This window comes from Anas platyrhynchos, chromosome 20 (assembly GCF_047663525.1).
Source record: "Anas platyrhynchos isolate ZD024472 breed Pekin duck chromosome 20, IASCAAS_PekinDuck_T2T, whole genome shotgun sequence".
Lineage (NCBI taxonomy): Eukaryota > Metazoa > Chordata > Aves > Anseriformes > Anatidae > Anas > Anas platyrhynchos.
The window spans coordinates 2,999,207-3,013,234 of NC_092606.1; the positions used below are offsets into that span (position 1 = coordinate 2,999,207).

The window sequence follows — 14,028 nt, forward strand, 5'->3', positions numbered from 1 at the left end:
CAATATCAGTACAAAAGCTAATCATTAAAGCCATATTCTGCTGATATAGTCCAGAGAGAAAGAATGATCAGTAACACTGTGTAGACAATTCATGCCTCAGAATAATCAGAAACTCAAAGGGGACAGTGCATGCACATGCAAAGTTTGTTACCTGAATGCTCTGACAACTTTAACGATTCTCTGCTGCAAATTTGTATGTACAGCAGTTTGTCAGAGCTTTAACTCTGCTCAAGTTTGAGCCAAGTTTTATGAGAAAAATAAAGGGCATGATTGATAAATTCACTTTCAAAAATGACAAATCTGTTCCAAAACATAGAGGCACAGGGATTATTACTAAAGCAGATTTAGGAACTTACTCAATTTTAAGCATGGGCAAAATAGATAAAAGACCTAGAACAAATTTCAAGAAACAAAGTTTCAGCACTGTATAAGTACTCAAAAACAGCAAAGATAGAAGCAACTTAAAACACCATGATAATGGAAGTGGTTGACATTTTTATGCATTAAACATCACTACCTATGCTCTCTGTAACGAAGTTAGCAGTCTTTTACTGGACCAATGACTCCTGTTTCAGCTATACATGACAATAGTGTTCTGGTAGAACTTCCCTCCAGCTTTAGCACAGAAAAGTCTTGAGGAAAAAAATGTCTCTCTAATGCTCCTTTAAACACATTCATCAAAACACTTCCTGTCAAAGGCTCCCAAAGCATTTCATAAATGCGCACTAATTAATGCTTTGAAAAAGCAATGCTATTACTACTCATCAAATAAGCAAATAGAAGCATTTAAAAGACAACTGATTCATCTCAGGTAAAATTTTCTTACTGAACTTCATAGACTAGGACAGTAAGCTCCAGAAATATCAGTACTTTCATGAGTATAGCACATTTTTAAAGAGAATTTCAATGTTTTCTGTTGAATAAGGAGGATTTAAAACAAAAAGAAATCCTCTGTACTCCTCAAATGAACAAAAATCAGGTGACTGCATAGTCAGAAGCGTACTTCTATTGCATTTTATTTGATGCAACACAGTAACCAGCAAATTGCATTAGCAAAAGGAGTCTAAATGATATTTTTTAAAAATACTGACATAATGCAATTAAAAAGAGTTGCCTTACTTTGTCAAAGAGTAGCACACAGCCCGTAGATGCTCATGATCCTTCTGCCTAATGTTGTTATTGACCATGGAATCTAGCTCTTCTCGAGCAGCTCTGAGTTGACTTTCTGTAACGCTGAAACTTACTGACTCCCGAGCACAGTCCTCAATATTGTGGGCTTCATCTAAAATGACTACTTGGCCTTTTAGGTTAATTTCCATCTAAAAAATAAAATGATTATCTAGTAAAACAGAGTAAAGCACTATAATGAGAAACAGCAGCTAACTGGATCTTTTTTTTAAAAAATGCATATTCTACATCATGGTGCAAGCAACACAAAGTTTTCATCTTTCTGATCCAGTTTCTGTAGCCTAGAGAAAAAAAAAAAAAAAAAAAAAAAAACAGGAGAAAAAAGCCTTAGCTCAGCCTGAGTGAAAATAATCTGGACATACTACACTCCATAAGCCCAACAGCTGTGAAGTTTACAAGGGTTTATTTTCCACTGATTTAAAAAAAAAAAAAAAGTGACTGATTAGCTACAATATAAGAACAGGAGAAGCATTACTTGGAATACAGAAACATCCATTTAAGAAAAAGAAAAAACATATTTAGCCCAGGAGTTATTTATAGATTATATTCAGATATAAACAGGATTTCAGTTGACCATAGCCAGTGAACCTAACATTTTGGTGGGTTTTGTTTGTTTTGTTGTTGTTGTTTAAACTTCACTTTAACTCCAGTTATTGCAATCCCTATCTTACAAATATACTTACACTCTCCCGTATCTGTGGGTCTAGGAGATAATTATAAGGACAAAATACAATATCTGCTCCCACCATGAGCTCTCTTGCTGCAAAATATGCACAGGCACGAAGCTTCTTTCCCAGGCTGACTAGATCCTCAATGTCCCAAGCTTGGTACAGGTTATGTGTAGACTGTAGGGCATGGTGTTCACTGAGTTTATGAACAGCATGATAGTAAGGACAGGACTTGCCCTGAAAGCACATGAGCACAGACAGAAAAAACAAGTAAGCTTAAAACCTTCAAAGTCATTATCTGCATTTGGCTTTATTTACTGGAACATTTTTTAAAGCTACTTTATATGATGGGCAATAATGAAAAACATACCATGAAGAGATTAATATGGATGAATCAGCTGTGGTTAATTCAATAAAGAAAGGGTTCTTAACATTCATGTATACATGATACAAGAAACTAAATCCCTAGAAAAATAAAGATAACTGGACAACAATTTTATCCCACACACTGTGTACAGCATTAACAAAGTTTACTTTTGTTGTTCGTGTGTGTGAAGTGGAAAGGTACCAGTCCTGAATGCGTAACTTCATCATTTTTAAGGGAAAATATTTTGAGCAAAACAAATTTTTGTTGAAATTATAGCTAAACTTGCAAGTATAATCAACTATATTATTCCTATCGCATGTTTTTCAGTATTGATACTGTGGATCAACATTTTCTAATAATTGATATTTAATTTAAACCGTATTACCAGATTCATTTAAACAACGCAGCTTAAAGAAATCAACGTTGTAAGTTATCTCAACTGTTTCACTACCTTTCACTCAATATGTTTAAGCAAATGGTCATTTTCTGAAACAAAATTACTCACATGTTTTCCTTCTAGTAATTCTACACACAGTTCATTCCTGTTAGCACTACTGCTAGATACCACTGGATGAATACAGGTATGATCCCGGCTAGAAAGAATTGTCATAGGGACAGTGGAATATGCTGTTCTCTTCAACTCTCTGGTAATCTGGGTTATTTGTTTGTGTGTTCGTGTTCCAAAAAATATCTTGGGAATGAACGACTGATCTCCTTTGTCTTTCTTCTTTGTGTTACTAGCATCTTTATGAGCTTCTTTTCCAGAAGAACAGGAACACTCAGTGCAAGAGCTGACAGACTGTAACCCAAAACAAAAAAAAAAAAAGATTAACAAAATCCCACTGCAAGATGAACATGCCAAATCTGTTTATATTCTGTTTAGAAAATGCCCTCTGGGATAGTTCAAGATATCCTGTTAAATCACCAGGTCGGCCTATCAAACTGCAAAAAGTTAGGATTTTCAGGCATGAGAGGATGTGATGTGCATGCTTTAACATTTCTTAAAAGACATTCTGCAATCGCTAAGAACAACCTTATCATAACCTAATTGTAGAAAGAACTGCTACTCCCATGGAGTATTTACACATGTAATACACATGTGAATAAAGTAAAGGATCTTCTCACATATAAACTTTGCCATAAGGACACTTCTGTTACAAAACAAGAAGTGCTCAGAACCTTAAAAGAATAAAACCTTGGGACTAGACACCCAAGTTAAAATCCCGAGAACATTTTTCAGTACAGTAAGAGAAATCTAGACAGTTTAATGAAATCTGTTTGCAGATAAAACAGACTACCTCATATGTGCTCCCTTAGAAACATATAGTTACTAGATATAGTAGCATGTCAGATGAGAATAAACGACAAAATAGGGGATAGTTCTAAGCCAAAATTTATCCTGTAAAATATTTGTTAAACAATTTTCTTCTTCCTGAGAAGCACCATCTTTTTAATGTATTTTATAACATAAAGCACCTCAACAACTGTCACAAAATTGCAATAATTAGCATGAAAAGACGCATGGCAAACAAGTAACTCATGAGTAACCACGTCTATGCACAGCTCCTATAAAGATAACAAATTCCTCTAGTATGAAAGGATTTGTATTTGGTTTTCAGTTTGATAGTGCAAGTAACAACGTGTAGCTGCCAGCTCAGATATTCCTCCCTCCCCTTTTAATTGTAATCAGTAAGATTATCCATTATAAACAAATGCTAAATCATGCTGTGTGTTACACCACAATTCTGGGGATCAAGCTGTCTTCTAGCCCCCCGCTCGGAGGAAAAGCAAGTTCACATTACCCTCGGTCCCACTCAGCCTTGTCCCCCATTAAATATTACAATACCTGATAGAAGGCATGTAAACGTAACTCTCCTGGAGCTGTCACTCACTGGGATAAAAGGTTCACTGATGTGCCAAATAAACAGGCCCTCAAAGCAGATAAAGTTACACCCATGCTGGAATTGTTACATGCCCCTCTCAGGTTGCCAGTAACTGCGGATTTCATTACGGTGTGCTGCCACATTAAATGGCCGGTTCCAAATATCCTGCCTTCTATATTGAATAATTACTTATTCACTGAAAGGATAAAAAGAAGAGTTATGAATGGGGCTCTTGTCAGCAGCGAGGCAGGAAACAGCTGACATATGGTATATGTTACATATGTGCCAATACTCCACTCCGTTTGTACTCGCACAGAGAGCTGCGATGCAAATTGTACCTCAATACATTTCTAGCAATGATATTCCATTTTTCTCTTGGAAATAACGACCTTCACATCACCGTGCTAACGAGTAATGCCTCAGCAGCAGTTTGTTACTCCGCAGGGCCTTTAGGAATGCACGAAGCTTTTCATCTGAATTCGAGTTGGATTGTGTTTTCTGAGGTAAAACGGATTTGCAGAACTCAAACACGACACCATAGTGCTCGTACTTCACTGCTAATGCTACGCCCCACATGCAGTTGGCCAAATAGAAGTAATAAAACATTAAGAGCAATCAAGCAGCTATTTTGCAGAAGTTGTGCTAACACATCTAAACGTATATGCACATTTTCCTATTCTATTTGAACTGCACACACATGAACAGAAACCTCTTCTGTGATGGCTTTAAAAACGTATATACTTCTTCCCATAAGAAGACTTAAGAGTGTAATTTATAAGCCTTTACACATAAGAACAGTATTTTACAGGTGGCCTTAAAATATTTTGTTATAAGGTTTGAAATGGATATAATATTGGCTGTAAGAAGCACTTCAACCACTATTCCAGTTTTAAAATGTTACCGTCTACTTTGAAAAAGTTTTTTTTTTTAATCAACATTAAGGAAGTTGTAAACCTGGACTGATTTTTATAGTAACCTTTAGAAGTATAACACTGCCAGCAGTAGTCATAACATTTCTGAAAGCCACAGACACCATCAGCACTAAACAAACAAATAAATAAAAACCTTCTTAGAATGTCCTTTGTAACAAAGGGAAACTTCAACAGAATGCTAAAAACAGTTTGTGTTATTTACATTATTACACTGTTGTCCTTTAGAAAATGGTTTGGCCACCTTTAAATTCTGTGAAAAACAGGCTATTGTAGTTCAGTACTTCTGTAAGATAATTTACTGTCAATATCACACAGCAAAAACCAGCCCGGTGGTGGTATTCTGCCAATGCTACAGAAAGAGGAGAGCACGTACCTTCTGATCAAAGGGCCAAGGTGGAAGTTCCTAGAGTAACGTCACCGCAAAGTACAAACCTGCAGACCCATAGCACAGAGATACTGCCTAAACCATACCCAACTTAGAAAACTTCTCAATTTATTTACAAAACAATCCATAGGTAGGGGAGGGAGTTGAGTAAAAACATTTAATATTAAGACAACAGAAAACTATTTCACAATACCCTCTGGCTTCAGACCCAAACCCATTTTCAGCTGTTTGAATCTGGGACAGAGATTTTTATTTATTTGTTTATTTATTTATTTTTCGTGAGGGAAAAAAATATATTCTACTCTCCTCAGTATTTCATCAAACACATTCAGTAACAGATGTTAGAGATCAGATACCAGACTATATGGACCTCGGGCTAATCCAGCTTGTTTTTACTTCTGTCAGCAGGCAGATAAAACAGCCTAGCACATCAATATTTATATGGCAAAAACGTAGAAGTCAGATTAATAAAAGAATAAATCAAGTCCACAGACCTGTCCTACGTGTAAATTAGAGCTAAACAAACACCGAGGCTGTGATCTTTGAAACACAAAGAGATAAGAGGTGCTCTTCATATCTCCATCTACATTTCCTGGTTACAAAGCCATCTAAATGATACAGCAGTGAATACTTCTTGTGTGAAATATCACACAAGCACAATCTAGTCGGATATCAGCAGTGACATTACCTGAGCTTTTCAACTATTCCTTTATATGCTCTCAGAAAGCACAGTATTCTGCTGCTGCTGCAGCCTCTTGATTAAAGTACACAAAGCAGCTGTTTATCCTCTCGCAGTAACCAGCAGGTGAACCCAGTTCAATATTTATCACAGCCTTTCACAGATCACTGCTAACCAAGCAAACGTTTTAATTAAGCTGGAACTTGCTTCAAAGAGCTCATTCAAAATGTCAGTCAGCAGGTAAAGGATCAGATACGGTGTCAGGTGAGAGCGTGTAATACAAATCCACAACTTTCTTCATCCCATCGTGGTAAATTAGCCTATTCTGGAGTCCAGACCCTGATTGTAACAGGCTGCCAGTCCCCTGGAATGTGTAACAGAAGTCACTCGAGTTCCTTTGTGGAGGTTGTAAGCAATATGTTAAACTGCAATAGGCTAGCACATTAAGACAGATTCTTTTCACAGCTGTTTTCTGATACCCCAAGTGTTTGTTACACTACTCTCCATTTACTGTTTACTTCTCTTTTTTTTTTTTAATGAAGTATAAATGGGGATTCCTTAGCCCAGCTGCCCCAGTTTCTCAGACCATATGCTTTCACAGCAGTAATAGGGTACCATAAGGGTATAATTTCTCGTCTTAAGTTCCTACTAGAACTGCCCTCTCTCACAAGAGCTAACAGCTAGAGGGCAGAAATGGATCCCCAGCCCCTGGGCTGAGAGCAGGCAGTCCCCCTAGGAGAAGGGAAGGTCCTACACCTGCAGGTGCTGTTCCGACACACCAGCACCAGGCAGCCCCTCTCCTGCCTGGCAGGCGCCCGCCCAGTCCCTCTCCGGGAGCTCTGTGTGAAGGAAAACCTGACAAGGAGCTACCTCTGCCCTGAGCACAGGGCTGGCTGCAGGAACACAAGCTAGACAAAGGATGCAAGCATTGTTCACAGTGCTACCCTGCCTAAGACTATATGCCAGAACATTTAAGTATGGAACAAAATTAATATTTTTACTGACTCTATCATCCTAAACACATACTCAATTACACCAACAGCGCTGAATGTATCTCAGTAAACTTTCAATCAAGATAAGCCACAGGAGCAAAGCATTTTTCATACCTGACAGCCTATGCCATGACAGCTTTCATTTTTTAAACCTAGAATTCAGCTGCAAAGCTAATAACGACAAATAAGGTTCTACTTTTTGCAATTGTTTCTTGACATCAGGCAAGTTCTCAGTCCGCTAAAGTAAAAGTTCATCACAGGAAAAATAATACCTTATCCTTTCATTCTTAGATAATTTTTTTGAAGAAATTATCACTGTTTTTATTCTTAAACAAAGAAACAAACATGTATTTCTTCTTCAGCTACATCTTACTTTCTGAAGAAGCAGTAAACAGTGTAGAGTTTAAATTATGAGCAGCATATTGTATTGCCTATCTGCAAAACCAGACCCACGGAGAGTGTGTTATAATGCACTAGCTTACAGCTCAACCACTGTTACAAAAAATGAAGAGTTTCCTTAAAAATAATAAAACACTGAATAGTGTGATTGTTAACAGTACGGAAAGTTTTGTTTTCTTCACTACATGAAGATTCTAGAACTTGTAAATCGAGTTTTTCAGACGCACACGAAGTACCCAAAGCAAATCCGACAATGAAATAAGAAAGGTCTTTTTATTTGAAAATCAACAGCACACTCTGCTGGCCTTTGTGTTTCAAAGTACCAGCTGATGTTCATATTCTACTCAAAAATCTGTGGAACTTTCCAAAACTAATAAAAATTACTTCCCATTAAATGACCTAGAAAACAGCTTTACTTCTGTCAAGAAAAGATTTATCTCCCAGTCTCTTAAAGCAATACCAAAGCTTTTGGCTTGTTTTGTGTTTACAAAAGCAGAGTATACTGGAAAGCAGCTCTTGAAGTTAAAACAAACACTGATTAAAATAAAAGCTACATTCAGTCATACGAAGGGCCAAGTGCTGTTGGAAAAGAGCTAAGAGAATCCAAATGCTTGTTGAAACCAAGCACATTTCCAAATGTGCATGTAACTCCCTGTACTTCGAAGGACAGTTATCTACAGATGGGTATTACTATAAAACAACACACAACATAAGAAAGGGAGAATGTTCTTTGCCTTTTGAAAAAAAAGATTTCAGATTTCCATAGTGAACAAAGTAGTAGGGGACAGAACTCATTCTTCTCTCATATTTGCCTCAAACTCACACAATTTCATATTCTCCTGTATTTGAATATTATCAAAGGCTGTGACAGAATAGCTCTTGTCAAACATTCGTGGGAGCTACAACACTAATGTAACTGGGCATCTCACACTCATCTATGTCGTATTTTTTATTCTACTGGCTTTGCTTAAACATGCTTTTGTCTAAAATTAATAAAACCCAAACACTATGCCTAGCAGAAAGCTTCAGAAACAGCTGCGTATTTGTACCTCAACTTCTGTGATACCTCTGCTACGAAAGCAATCATTTTACTACAAAAATAAGTATCACAGTAACACAGGATTTTTCTTCTTAATCATGTGCAATATTTATTAGCAATGGTTTGTTGTAATATATTGTAAAGATCAGCTCCAGCTTTCTCCACACTATTTCTTTTAATGTTTAAAAGGCACACGCTTCAATATGAAGTGCTGTCTCTCATCTACTACATATGCCAAAAACCAAAGAATGGCAAGTTGGGCAACAACTACAAACTGTCAGGCGATCTTGCCTAATTTCCATGGTCCCAGTTTCAAGTTTTTCAGTGGTGTCACAAACCCACTATAAATGCAGATATAACATACAAATTTTACTCATCCTATTCAACTGCTGCCACATATTGGAAGTTTACAGGCTGAATTGCAGAGCCAGATTCTTCACTATCAGGGAACCGTGGCTAAAAGAATTCAACCAACTATTCGCAAGAACGACTTGAATAGATATAACTTACACTTTGCAAACCATGTTGGTTAGACATCACCATTAGCAGTAACAGCCACTGCAGTTCTCGCTACAGATAGTGACAACATTTTACTTTAAAGCAAGTTATGAGGCCATAAAGCAGCTGGAAGCACGGTGTTTTGCAAAACTCGATTAGCAAGCTACATGTTATGCATAATCTCTTTACAGTCAAAAAAAAAAAAAGCTCTTCAACTAACAGTCATGATGGAAAACATGTTACATTACTTACTGGTTTGGGAGAAAAAGTAAGGTTTTTCACACTTTTTTCAGAATGAACAATCAGCTCCCCATTTTTTCTCTGATTATAAACCTCTAAAGCATCAACTAGCTGGACTCCCTTTGCAATGCAATGCCGTTTTCTAACCTGTTGGAGAAAAGGGAAAAAAAAAAGTACTGCATTAAAACATATGGGGCTGAAGTATGTGCTTACAATAGCCACGTATGTTTTGTTTAAGATGTTTTCCACTGGATTCACGTCAATAATACAGCGCATCATAATATACATGTTTATACAAGTTTATACAAATCTAAGCTACACAAATGTCATTTAGGAAGAGCTATAGAATTCTAACTACTAGTTCAATACAATAACAAAACGTGTAACAGTTAACTACTGCTGAGCTTTGTTTTTTTTATTTTATGCTGTTAGAAAACTGATAGAGATTATAATACTAAAAATACAAGAAAACTTCCATGGCTAAAATAACAAGAAATAAGTTCAAGCCATATTTACCTAAAAACTTAGACATAGGAAACTATCTGACCAGTACTCTGAAGCAATTTAAGCTATTTACAGCGCACATAGGAATATAAGTACTAAGTCATGTGATACCAATACTGGTGAACATGAAGAAAACGTCACAGAAATACCACACTCCACACCACAAGCAAGAGATAACTACATTTGAAAGCAAGCATTTTGATAAGATTATAAAACACAGCTCTACCATGGTATTTTTTGTATTTTACAAATATATTTGCAAGAGCATTCAAGTCTAGAGTCTCATACTTTCACTACATGTTACAGATCAACTGGTGATAAATATACTTTGGGGATATTAAGTGTTTAAACACGGAAGAAGTCATTTAGGACGTGGCATTATGAATAATATAATGCTACGATGGTCTCCTTTGTTACAAAAAATGAACAAAATCTGTCAGTCTAAATTATGACTGCGATATGACTCAACAATTCTGTATGCCTTTCTGTGAAACGTTGATTGGTATTTGACAGCTTTGTCTGAGAGCTGTGCCTGGGTAATCTTACTGCCAATAAACTTTGCTCACCTGTTGCTCGGTTTCTAAAGGACGAATCCTTTTCCTGTCTACTTGAAAATCATCACTCTCATTTTCACATAGAGATGCCCTTTTTTTGGCAGACAATTTTGAAGCTAGGGTATTGCTTTCCTGGCATTCTGAAAAATAAAAAAAAATGTTTTCGGTTTTTTTTAAATGCATGTCCACTACTAGAAATGCATTAAGCAGCAGCAACTTTTAAGGTTAAGACACATGATGTAGGGAATTTCTAGATTACCAATTCCATGCAGGGCAGAATCAAGCAGCACTCCGCTATTACGATGGTAAAATAGATCCTGACTTGAAAGCATAAAAAGTGACATTGCTGGCAATGTATTTTACTGCTAGAAGAGATTCTTAGCTGTCTATGTACAAAGTTACCTGTGTTTGTTTGCAGGCTTCCAGTTTTTATGGAACTTTCTGTTTCATAATTATTAGAACAAGAAGCACCATGATTCGTAGCAGCCTCACTGCTCTCCAATTGGGAATGACACGGACAGCGACACGGTGGTAAGGCTTCTGGCTCTTTGTCTTCCTTTTCACATGACGATTTAAGCAGTGATTTCTCTAAGGAAGATAAAGGACACGGTCATTTGTCTTCCATTAGAACCTGTTCGGGATTATACGTGAGCACTAGACTTTCATAACAGTTAAGATGAAAGAGTTCATTTAGGTACCAGTTATAAACCTCACATCCCTCTACACGCTACACAGACTGAACAAGCTGTCATCACTCTTTGAAGAACTGCAGCGCAAAGAACTGTAACAACTTGCAGAACTGAAAAATACCCCTCTTTTGCAATTCAATCTGCGTAACTGCCAGCCACAGGTATTTGCTTTTAAAGTTTCAACAGCCATAAAATTCCCTTACGATAACAGATAGCTAAATCCATTTTAACACAACAATTACTTTGCTAAGTAGTACTGGCCATTTTGCTTGCCTAACGCCTCATTGACAATAAGCCAGTATGTACAACCATGGTCAAAGACCTAGGTAGACTCCTAAAGCCAAATTGTCAAAGGCTGAAAAACAACAATCCATTGTAACTTACTGTGGTAATAAAAACGATGTAAACAGACATTACAACAACTTACCATACATAGACTGCTGCCATGATAATGCAGAACAAAGTAACGCCAAGCTTTTGCCGCTTCCTGTGGGGCTCTCCAACAAACAGTGCTGCCTGCTATTTAAGCCCTTTACTATCTTTAAAGAGAATGACAAGATCAGAATTAACAGGGGGAAAAAAGAGGATATCTTTAACTATGCTTCTAAAAATAGATCAGGACAACTGCTATCTTGTAAAAAACAAAAACAATCCCACCCAGTCATCCTTCAGAGTAACCACAGGACAACAAGCCTTAGCTGTATTTTTCTCAAGAGGAACATGCTCCATAAGGTTCACTTACGGGGGGCTGTGACACGCTTACCTGTTCACAACACCCGATAGAGCTAGCTTGCTTTCTTTAATCTTACAGAACTAAAACACTGAAAATATTTCAGACAACAAATGCAATTGCCCCACAGAGAATAAAAATGTTTAAAACTTCTTAAATATAAAGTATAATTCTTTTAGAGAAACTCTCATGAAAGAGAAAACTTACTGAAGCACTACGTTCTGTTTAAAAGACGTTTTACGAAATCATTTCCTCCTTACATTCCCACAAAATTACATAAAATTTGTATTAGAACACATTTACTTAAATAAGCGTATATATTACAAATTGACAACTTGATTCTTAGCCCTCAATGTTCACAAATCCAAATGAGTACTTCAACGTTACCCCGTCAGGGGCTAGGAATCATCGTACAGCACAGAGACCAGTAAGTTACATTGCAATTGAAATTCTCAAGATACTGGAGGCTCTGAATTTAACATAGTAGTTTCCTAAGGGCTGACAGGTACTGCAAAGCATAAGCTATTGGCTCAGCAGGTGCTAACATGAATCTACTTACAGCATTCATCATAGCAAGCTGTGAAGGGTAAGCTTTGCAAGGGAATATAATCTTCACTCCCCCGATAGTATATTCTGACACATCAGAAGACATTTTTCCACGTTTATTTCAGGTTTATAACTGCAATAAAAAACAGTATTAACAAGTCAACATTAACAACCAGGCAAAGCCTGAAACAACACATGGTACCAAACAAAAACAAGCAGAAACTGCTAAGCTGATAAGAGGGCTCAGAGTTCAGCATAGTAACAAAACTGGCATGTATATGAGTGGCACTTATACTACTTGTCATCTGTACATGCTCAGTCCTCGTTACAAATAAAAACAAGTTACCGCCATCTGATGAGTAACATTAGGAATTTAAGCAATTTTAAAATGAAATCAGCAACAACAAACTATGAATGAAATGCATACACCATTTTAGATTCTACTTCTCAGATGGAATATTGTTGGGATAACAACCTGGATCCCTGGATAGCAAATATTTTAGGATATTTAAATGACTATTAAGAAAAAAATAACAATCTCCCAATTCTGCAGGTCCACTAGCAGAAGACGCTAAGACCCTAAGATGGAGCAAGCCACGATTCAGCTGGCAAGGGTTGCTTGCAGTGTTTATTTTATGGCAATGAGAAAGTACAAATGGACACTGACTTTAAAAAAGATGTTTTAAACCAACATCTTTCTTTTACTGGCTATATAGTAGTTACTCTGCAGGGGAAATGTGCCATCATTCGCTCTAGTATTCTGTTCTGTTAGTGTTGTTTCACATTTTTCTCGCTCTGGAGAATAAAGGAAAGTCAGTTTCCCTGTCACGCTGAAAACTCTGAATTAAAAATAGCGTAGGTCTGTACGGCTTTAAAAAAAACCGCCTGGTTTCTCGAAGACACGGAAACTCATCTTGCAGGATTTCAGCGTGTGCAGAATAGAAGCGCAGTTTGATGCTGGCGGCCTTCCAGCGGCACATGAACTCGCCAGCCCGTGTCCTCACCTGACTTTTACCGTGTGAACACAGACACGAGAAGCACCCCCGCGTGCCACGATTCACCTCCAGCACCGGCCCTGCCGGCACCGAGCGAGCCCTAACGAAAAGAGGCGAGGCCGGGAGCCCACGGCCGGCCCCGAAACCACCGCCGCGGCCGGGGAGAGGCTTCTCCCTCAGCCAGCGGGCGGAAGGCGGCAGCCACCGGAGGCCCGGGGAGGTGAGAGCACGCCCCGGGGAGCCCCACGGCGGAGCGGGGCGGAGCACGGAGCCCCCGGGCCGCTTGGAGCCCCCGGGGCCCTTTAATCCCCTCAGGGCCGCCCGCCGAGCCCGCCGCCCCCCTGCCCGCTCCCCCCCGGGCCGCGCGCACCTCACCTCAGGCGAGGCCGCCCCCGGCAGCCTCCCGCTTCCCGCCTCCCGCGCGGCTCGGCCCCGCCCGCCAATGGGCTGTGAGGGCAGGGCGCCGAGCCGCCACTCAGCGAGCCGCACACTGAGCGGCTCCACCCCCGGCCGCCGCACGGCTACAGCCAATGGTGGAGGGGCGTGTTGGCTTCCGGGTTGCCCTTGTTGCTAGGTAACCACGCCGAGCAGCTCCTCCGGCTGCCCCGGGGCTGGAGTTGGGCCTTGGCTGCGCCCCCACTTTGCTGCCCCCCCCATTTTCTGCCCCCCCTTTGTTGCCCCTCTTCTTACAACGGCATCAGTGCCTCCTGATCCCTTCCACATTAGAAGTAAAACACTTA

At 38.9% G+C, this 14,028-nt stretch overlaps 1 protein-coding gene across 6 annotated transcripts in view; it reads right to left on the reverse strand.

The window, feature by feature from the left end:
- The window catches only part of BRIP1 (BRCA1 interacting DNA helicase 1), a 59,616-nt gene extending 45,821 nt beyond the window's left edge, over positions 1 to 13,795 (reverse strand). For 2 of the 6 annotated variants that reach the window (XM_038165857.2, XM_027472144.3), the window contains exons 1-9: positions 13,664 to 13,795; positions 12,307 to 12,426; positions 11,445 to 11,556; positions 10,731 to 10,916; positions 10,341 to 10,468; positions 9,283 to 9,417; positions 2,729 to 3,022; positions 1,872 to 2,093; positions 1,120 to 1,319 (exon numbers count right to left, since the gene is read on the reverse strand). In XM_038165857.2, coding sequence (XP_038021785.1) covers positions 1,120 to 1,319; positions 1,872 to 2,093; positions 2,729 to 3,022; positions 9,283 to 9,417; positions 10,341 to 10,468; positions 10,731 to 10,916; positions 11,445 to 11,556; positions 12,307 to 12,399 — 1,370 coding nt within the window. In that variant the 5' untranslated portion in view covers positions 12,400 to 12,426; positions 13,664 to 13,795. The other 4 variants (XM_038165856.2, XM_072026005.1, XM_038165855.2 and 1 more) reach the window with 4 other exon arrangements.
- Positions 13,796 to 14,028: the final 233 nt, after the last annotated feature.